Source organism: Vulpes lagopus, chromosome 10, assembly GCF_018345385.1.
Source record: "Vulpes lagopus strain Blue_001 chromosome 10, ASM1834538v1, whole genome shotgun sequence".
Classification (NCBI taxonomy): domain Eukaryota; kingdom Metazoa; phylum Chordata; class Mammalia; order Carnivora; family Canidae; genus Vulpes; species Vulpes lagopus.
In genome coordinates, this window is record NC_054833.1 from 102768172 (window position 1) to 102776854 (window position 8683).

General features: G+C 42.4%; 2 protein-coding genes across 2 annotated transcripts; both read right to left on the reverse strand.

The window, feature by feature from the left end:
* Positions 1-15: 15 nt before the first annotated feature.
* Positions 16-740, reverse strand: LOC121499308 (histone H2B type 1-C/E/F/G/I). The gene has a single exon (XM_041769830.1). It carries the CDS (start codon positions 714-716, stop codon positions 336-338), a length of 381 nt encoding a protein of 126 aa, XP_041625764.1. The 5' UTR covers positions 717-740; the 3' UTR covers positions 16-335.
* H1-4 (H1.4 linker histone, cluster member) lies at positions 741-2272 on the reverse strand. The gene has a single exon (XM_041769828.1). The coding sequence runs from the start codon at positions 2229-2231 to the stop codon at positions 1575-1577; it is 657 nt and encodes a 218-aa protein (XP_041625762.1). The 5' UTR covers positions 2232-2272; the 3' UTR covers positions 741-1574.
* Positions 2273-8683: the final 6411 nt, after the last annotated feature.

The window sequence follows — 8683 nt, forward strand, 5'->3', positions numbered from 1 at the left end:
AGGAGGAGAGCTGTACACTTGAAATGGCATTTTCATTTAAAATTGAGGTTTAGTGTTGTGAAACTAAGGAATAATGGTTGTACAGAACCGGTTTTGGGCATAGCGAGCACTCAATTTATGATGGGTATGGTTATCGACTGGGAAATGTGGCATCCTTGCTACGCAATCCTAAGAGAAAATTATAGAGTCGTAGCTATGTATCGATCTTAGAGTAAACTTGACTAGGATGCATTTGAGAATAGTTTTTAGAAAGCATTATAGCTCATTTGTTGAAAGCATGCGTGGCTCTGAAAAGAGCCTTTGGGTTTGGGGAAGGAGACGCTTACTTGGCACGTTTACTTGGAGCTGGTGTACTTGGTGACGGCCTTGGTGCCCTCGGACACGGCGTGCTTGGCCAGCTCCCCGGGCAGCAGCAGGCGCACGGCCGTCTGGATCTCCCTGGACGTGATGGTCGAGCGCTTGTTGTAATGCGCCAGGCGCGACGCCTCGCCCGCGATGCGCTCGAAGATGTCGTTGACGAACGAGTTCATGATGCCCATGGCCTTGGACGAGATGCCCGTGTCGGGGTGCACCTGCTTCAGCACCTTGTACACGTACACCGAGTAGCTCTCCTTGCGGCTGCGCTTGCGCTTCTTGCCGTCCTTCTTCTGCGCCTTGGTCACCGCCTTCTTGGAGCCCTTCTTCGGGGCCGGCGCGGACTTGGCGGGTTCTGGCATCGTAGCGTTTAGTTAGAACACTATAACTAAAACTTGGGTAAAGCCCCAAAGCCTCGTTTATTTATAGATGCGGTATTCAAATGTGGTTAGTAACATTTCGCTTGTGATTGGATTAATTTTACTGTGTCGTCACAAATGCGAATTGTAAAAGATACTTGCAAATCTAGCTTTTCATTGGCTGCCTCGTTTCTTTGCTTCCTTCCAATCAGAAGGTTCAGAGTAGGGTGCCGAAAGCTACTATAAATAAGCCTCTAAAGCAATTGCGCTTGTTTCAGTGAGAGCTAATGAAGTTTTGCAAATAGGTTAGGTTTGGGACTTTTGATATAGATTGCTCTCTGCTGGCTAGTAAGTTTCCTGCGTTGAGTCTGAGGCTTGCGGGGGGGGGGGGGGGAACACCTGGTGGCCAGGCGGACGTCCTAGATGCTGAGTTCTGGAGCAAGTGTAATTATACTCACAAGTACGTTATATTCCTTGCCAGCTAACCTAATCGACTTAGTAGCAGGACGTGTAATTGTTAGCCTAAAAAAAAAAAAAGGGTCCCTCCAATTTGTTCCCATCGCCCCGTAGCAGTGTTATCACCTTTAGGAGGCAGAGGATGACTGGGGAAACCGCATTATCTGCTCGGTTTCATGCACCATAAACCCCGGAACCTGAAAGTTGCTAAAGCATGGTGTGCGTGGCTGGCGTCGCTACGAGAATCCCGTCCTTTGGCCCAAGTCCCGCCCACTCGCTGTCGCGGCGTCCTTCCCGTCACGCCCCCTGCGCACGCACAGTGCCACAGCTCTTTTACTGAGGTCTGGGGGTGGCTCTGAAAAGAGCCTTTGGGTTGTGTTGAGCTAAGTAGTTGGCCGAAGAAACTTATTTCTTCTTAGCGGCTGCCTTCTTTGGCTTAGCTGCCTTGGGCTTAGCGGTCTTTGGCTTGGCCGCCTTGGGTTTCACAGCTTTGGCCTTCGCAGGGCTCTTAGGCGCCTTCTTGGGCTTGGCCGCTTTCGCCTTCTTGGGGCTTTTGGCCTTTTTGGCTCCTGCGGCGGCGGCGGGCTTCTTGGCCTTCTTGGGGGTCTTCTTGGCGCTCTTCTTGGGGGTACCGGCCCCCCCCTTTTTGGGCTTCTTGGTCGTCCCCGCCGCCCGCTTGGGCTTGGCCGCGCCCGCCTTCTTGGCCTTGGGCTTGGCCTCCCCGGAGGCCGCCTTCTTGTTGAGCTTGAAGGAGCCCGAGGCGCCGGTGCCCTTGGTCTGCACCAGGGTCCCCTTGCTCACCAGGCTCTTGAGGCCCAGCTTGATGCGGCTGTTGTTCTTCTCCACGTCGTAGCCGGCGGCCGCCAGCGCCTTCTTGAGCGCGGCCAGGGACACGCCGCTGCGCTCCTTGGACGCGGCCACGGCCTTGGTGATGAGCTCGGACACCGGGGGCCCGGACGCCTTGCGCTTGGCTGCGCCGGCGGACTTGCGGGCCTTCTTCTTCACCGGCGTCTTCTCCGCGGGGGCCGGGGCGGCGGGCGCGGCGGGCGCGGTTTCAGACATGTCGAAAGCGGGCGCGGGGAGAGAACTCGAGCCGGAAGCGGAGGCACTGGCCGGGACTCGGGCCGCGCCGCTGCGCCCTCCCGTTTATATAGGGCGGAGCTGCGCCGTGATTGGTGCGCTGTCCAGCCCGCCTCGCTGGCAGCCTCAGAGTGTCCTCTCGGATCCGGAGTTGTGTTTGTTACACCTCAAAAAATGCCAAAAATATCAAAATTCTCTGCATCGAATCGACCGGTTTTTCTCCGAAAATGATCCCTGAAGCCTCGGGCTTCACGCTGGTCTCAAATGATGAAGAAAGCACCAAGCTTTATGCGAAAAACTTGCCATATTTCCCGCCGTGCTCTTCAAATTTCAACTCAGAGCAACAAAACTTTCTATTTTCTTCGTAAATTATAAACCGATCTTTAACTGTGGAGTTTTCTGACCTCTCAAATAGGGTTCTCCAAGTGGTTAGCTTCTTATATGTCTAAAAACTATGCCACTGGCACTAAGATTTTTATTATAAATCTGCGCTTAAGTGAGGGAAGTAACACAGGCTCCTAGGAGAGTCCTGCCTATTGAGCCGAGGGCATTTGAGTTCATCAACCTGGTTTAGTTTAATGCCAAACAAATTGCTACCCATTTGGGGTTAGATTTTGAACCCTTGGTACATCAATCTATGCAGTCATGGTTTTATTTCTATCTGCTGTACCTGGGTTTTAAAATAATTCTTTAGGATAATTCTTTTCCTTTCTGTTCCCAATGGTTGGGGGCGGGGCTGTTGCTTCTCTTTTCCCTGGACAACTGCTCCATGAGTTTAGATACCTTGAATTCAGGATATTTGAGAAGGTAAGGGGATCCCAAAACACAGGGTATACAGATGGAAATGGATTAAATTTTCACATGACCCAGAGACGATGTCCCTAAAATCACGGGAAATGGAGGGGGACTTTGAAGTATTTGCAGTGTTGTTGAGTTCTTTTGGCACATTCCTCAGGATTAAACTAATAAACGAGTTAGGACTGAAATATAAGTCTTGATCATAAGGAGAAAGAAATGAGAAGTGTAAATTATAACATATTTACTCTCATTATTAGAGAAACGCAGACCCTGTTATTACTTAATAGTTGATGAATGGCTAGTCCACACACCAAATATGGCTTTAGTCATGAAGATCATAACCCTGTGCTTCCCAGAGTTCCATAACAAAGAAAACAAGTTACATGTAGGATTGAATTAGAAGTTTAGATTCCCATCTCAAAGGCAGATCTTTGAGGGATGATGCAAGTTAAGTCATTACCCTCTGAGGACTCCTTTGCAAGATCTCTGAAAGATGATTTATTAGTTAGCTGCTCAACCAGCAAAGAGTACACATTGGCAATGGACACCTAATTAAAGGAATTATTCCTAGAAAATGGTCTGGATGGAATTGTCTTTAAAAATTTGTGAGCCGTGAGAGACTAAGTACAATTTTGGCCAGTGCTATAAAGTGATGTGACACTATCCCTTGGGTGCAGCTGGTTGTAACACAGCCCTGGACATCACATTAATTTTTAGTTTTGTTGCTGCAAATCTTCTCCACACACAACAGATCCTGCTACTGAAGTAAAAAAGGATACATATCTTTGATACAGCATTAATTAAATGTTTCAAATTAGTGTTATTTAAATTAATGCTTATATAAAGGTCTTGTAAATTATTACATTTATATTATCATTATTTAAAGCCTTCATGTATAAACATTTCAATGTAACTAGTGTGTGTTAGTCAAAAAATATGCCCTTTGGTATATATTAAAATAAAAATGGGAGAAGATAAGGTTCCAAAACAGACCAGTTGTAATAACTAGGGAAACTGATTCATAGGGACTCAGTCCCAGAACAGTGTGTTATACTCATTTTCAATGACAATATCTCCTGTAAATGGCTGAAATTTACACAACTCATTGAAGTTTTCTCTTAAATGTCTAACTTGATTCGATGTATCCCTTCCTATTTCTGACTTGGAGGGAGATAAACTCTCCAAATCATAGGTGATCTTTCAACTCACCTATGCTTGTGTCCTATGGTATGGTGTGTTTTCCTATAAATAAAGTTAAGTGATGGATTCAAAGAATATGTAGAGGATCTCCCACTATTAAAGCAAATATTTATTTGATACTCTTCTGCAATGAAATAGGAGTAACACCAAAATGCTCTACTTTACTATTGATTTGTCCACTTGACTGGCTGTATTTCAACCACCTAGTGTGTTGAGCATGTGTGCCTGTATTTAAAATATAGATTCCAAAGTCTTGCTCCAGATGATTCTGAATTGATAACTCCAGTGAGTCTCAAAATCTGAATATTTAAGAAATCCTCTGTTCCCTTTGATGCCCAGCTGAGTTTGGCAACTACCACTTTTAGTGGACATGTGCGACAGGACAAAGTTGTTTTCCCACATGCGAGAGTTCCTATGGATTTCTGGATTTGCTGGATGTGACCCCATGTTGAGAGGATGGAACCAGCAGCAGTCCAGTCCTGACTTCTCTGGATTCTCACCTGACTGAGCACTAGAGTGGGCTCTAGAAGGAGAAAGGACAGTGATGACAAAGGCTCCTGTGCTTCATGAGTTTCCATCCACCTAGGGTGGACTCCCAGAATCACCTAGTACAGTATCTCCACTTCTCATTCCATTTTATCATTCTTAATAAAAACTACCCTTTTCTGTTTACTGGTTATTATACACTGTGCTACCTACATTCTTAGTGCAAAAATCCCTAGGTTTGGATATTGTCACTATTTTACATAGGGGATATGGGCTTACACAGGCTAAGGGCTTCTGAATCGTCTGTGAGGTACATCTAGGATTCCAGCTCTCACCTCTCTGGCTCCAAAGTATTTGTTCTGAAAGTGTGCTCCAGACTGCAAGATCTGAATAATCATTAGAGGTCGTGAAATCAATTTAGTAGCACAGGCCAAATGTTTCTTTTTTTAATGAGCTAGGATAAGATATCAAATACTAGAGCCCCATTCATATGGTTTCAGTTATCCACTTAGCTCTTTGTGTGGTGACACCCTCCGTGTGAAATGTGGCTCTTCTGTGCATGACCATACGATGAGATTGGGAGGAGTCTTCCTCATGCAACTTCTTGAACTCATGACATATTCTCAAGTATTAATCTCTAATGAGCTAAAAAAAAGTAATTTCCTAATATTGACTTTTTTAAAGCCTCTAAGAAAAACCTTCAGAGAGGGAAAGTGGGATGTACTCATCGAACATTTCCATTTTGGACACGATAGCAATTGTGCTAAGAGGAACGGCAATATGATTTGCAGAAAAGTTGAAAGGAAAGGGAGGCTTCTACTTAGTTCCCTTTACTCCACAATTCTAGGTTCCAAGCACTTGATTCTGGACTTGGCTATTCTAATGTTATCACAATCACTTTATTGAAGATAGTTTGAGGAAGAGGTTTTTATTTTTTTCTTTAAAGATTTTATTTATTCATGAGACACACACACACAGAGTCAGAAACAGAGGCAGAGAGAGAATCAGGCTCAGCATGGGGAGCCCACTGCAGCACTCGATCCCAGAACCCTGGGATCATGACCTGAGCCAAAGGCAGATGCTCAACCACTGAGCCATCAAGGTACCCCAACAGGTTTTTTTTTTTTTTTTTTGTTGTTTTTTTTTTTGTTTTTTTTACAGCAAATGAGTGTGTTGTCTCCCCTCCCTGGCTTTCTCATAGGAGGTGTGTTATGTGTACCATATGAAGACCACCTGTAGAACTCTGTGTGTTGGGACAGACTTCCCCTTTGTGGACTTTTAATAAGTCCTCTATCTCAGCTTTTGGTGTAGAACATTTCTGGAGGATTTTTCTTTAAAGGAGTGATATGTTACTTTTAAACTTGTTATACTTGGGATGCCTGGGTGGCTCAGTGGTCTGCCTTTGGCTCAGGGAATGATCCCAGGTCCAGATATTGAATCCCACATTGGGCTCCCTGTGAGGAGCCTGCTTCTCCCTCTATGTCTCTGCCTCTTTCTCTGTGTCTCTCATGAATAAATAAATAAATAAAATAAAATAAATAAAACTTGTTATTCTTTTTATCTTATTCAGCCATCAAAAGTGTGGTTGCATATCCTATGCTATTGGTTGCCAGCTTGGCAACTATGAAATATTTGGAAGAACTTTAATATCCACATACAAGAGAGCAGTTGAATGAACTAGGGCATACTTGCAGAATTGAGGAATATGCAGCTACAAAAATGAGTGAGAACGATCCCTATGAAGTAATAAGGAGTAAATTCCAGGATGTATGACTAAATGAAGAAGCCAAGTGCACGAGTATCCACAGTATGATACCCTCCATAAGCGAAAGAAGAGGATATAAGAGTTCACATTTTCTGCTTAGTTATGCAGAAGATAGACAGGAAGGATAAACCAAAAACAAAGGAGATGGGTTATTTATGGGGGAGAGTTAGAAAGGAGTAAAAGAAGGGAGAATGGCAAACAGAGTGGCAAGGATGAGGAGGGAACGGTTTATTGAGTATGTCTGTGCAACTCTGACTCTTACAACTATAGTAAGGTTTCACATACTAGCAAAATAAACTATTAAAAGTGATAGGATTGGGAAAGGAACCCAACACGGAATGTAAGCACTAACAAATGAGCCAAGCTGTATTAACTCAATAACATAATAACACTGAAAGGGTGTAATCTAATAAAAGTGTTTCAGGGATATGGATTAACCATTCTGAAACTACCGATGTGTCTACTAGAATTGACCAACAAAGTAAGTATATTGTAGAAAATGACATGTAGTGTTCTTACTGGTGGAAAGACAAATATTTGGTAGAAATGAATCTTATGGGCCTGGATTAGAACCAGAGGTATATCTACAGTTATATAGGTACAGAGACATAGTGTCTGTGCTGGATTAATATACACATGTATTTCCTTGCTCTGTCAGCTGACAGGGCCCATAAGTAGTGAGACCCTTGCAGCAATCAGCACACCTGATACACAATCTTTGACTTTTAAGCATTATTCTCCAATAGAACCAGGTCTTCTTGGATAACTGATTGATTCCAAGGATGGAGCAGGGAAAATACAGGATGGACCTGGAACATCTTATGGTACCAGAAGACAAGGAAATGTTTTTAAAATATGGAAACGTCATGCCAGCCAGTCTTAAGGAGCAACCAATGGCCAAAACTGGTGCCATTTGAGCAACAAAATAAAAATGGATAATATTGAACTTTTTAATTCCTCAAATAAAATATGTATCCATCAATAAATACAGACATAAAGAGAGGGGATAACTCTGCCCTGTTGCAGATACAGTCTGCAAGTGGATTCTAACATCACTTGGTGAGCATTTAAGGAGCAATAGGATCTTCAGTCTCAAGAGTGTCTTCCCTAAGACACCTTTCAGCTATGAAGCAAAGGTAGAAAGTGTACAGTGGCTAATCTCAGCAGGCATCACCTTCACGAAGTGAGCCAGGTAAACATGACAAGTAATAGGACATATTGACAGTGAAATCCTTGCGTTGAGAAGACACTTCCTCATTTTTGTGATAGTTACTGGCAGAAATGCACAAACTCACTCCAATGATAAAACATCAGACAAACTCAAATCGAGTGGCATTCTTTAGAATAACTATAAATCCTCCTCCAGTGTGAAGGCCATGAAAGACAAGGACAGACTACAGAACTGTTATTAGATTTGCAAATACTGAGGAAAGCAGTAATTTAATTCAGTGTAGGATGCTGAATAAGATCCTGGAACAGAAAAAGGACTGGGGTGGAAAAGTTTGTCAATTTGAAAAAAAGTCTAAAGTTTAGTAAATAATATTGTTCCAATGTCTACTTCCTGTTCTTTTGTTTTATATTGTTTTCTTGCATTTCCTGAATTTTTTGTACAATGGTTATGGAAGTCATTAACTCTAGGGGAAGTCAGTTGAGGGATATAAGGGAATTTTTGTACTAGTTTTGCAACTTTCTTGTAAATCTAAAATTAGTTCAAAATAAAAAGTTTTCTAAACAAGTTTCTCTTCACATTTCATCATGATATAACATTTTTTTCATAGAAAGGGAAAATATGGCTAAATATGACAGAGATTATCTATAGCATTGGAAATGTAGATGATTTTTATTCTTGTGCTCAAGCTTTTATGTTTTTTCAAAGTTTCTACCATAAGCATAGATTACTTTATTATTAGCAAACAACATGTTTCTCTCAAAAATATAATAAATTTTTCTTTTTAATGTCTGCTAAATTTCCCAGACATCCAAGTGATATAGTCTGTACCCTCTTTCTACACTTTATCTGGACTTTCATTCTTTCATTGAAATTATTTCTTTTTATCTAAGATTAATCATATGATAATAGATAATATGCATAGATTATATATATATATATATATATATATATATATATATATATATATATGTGTGTGTGTGTGTGTGTGTGTGTGTGTGTGTGTGTATCCATGAA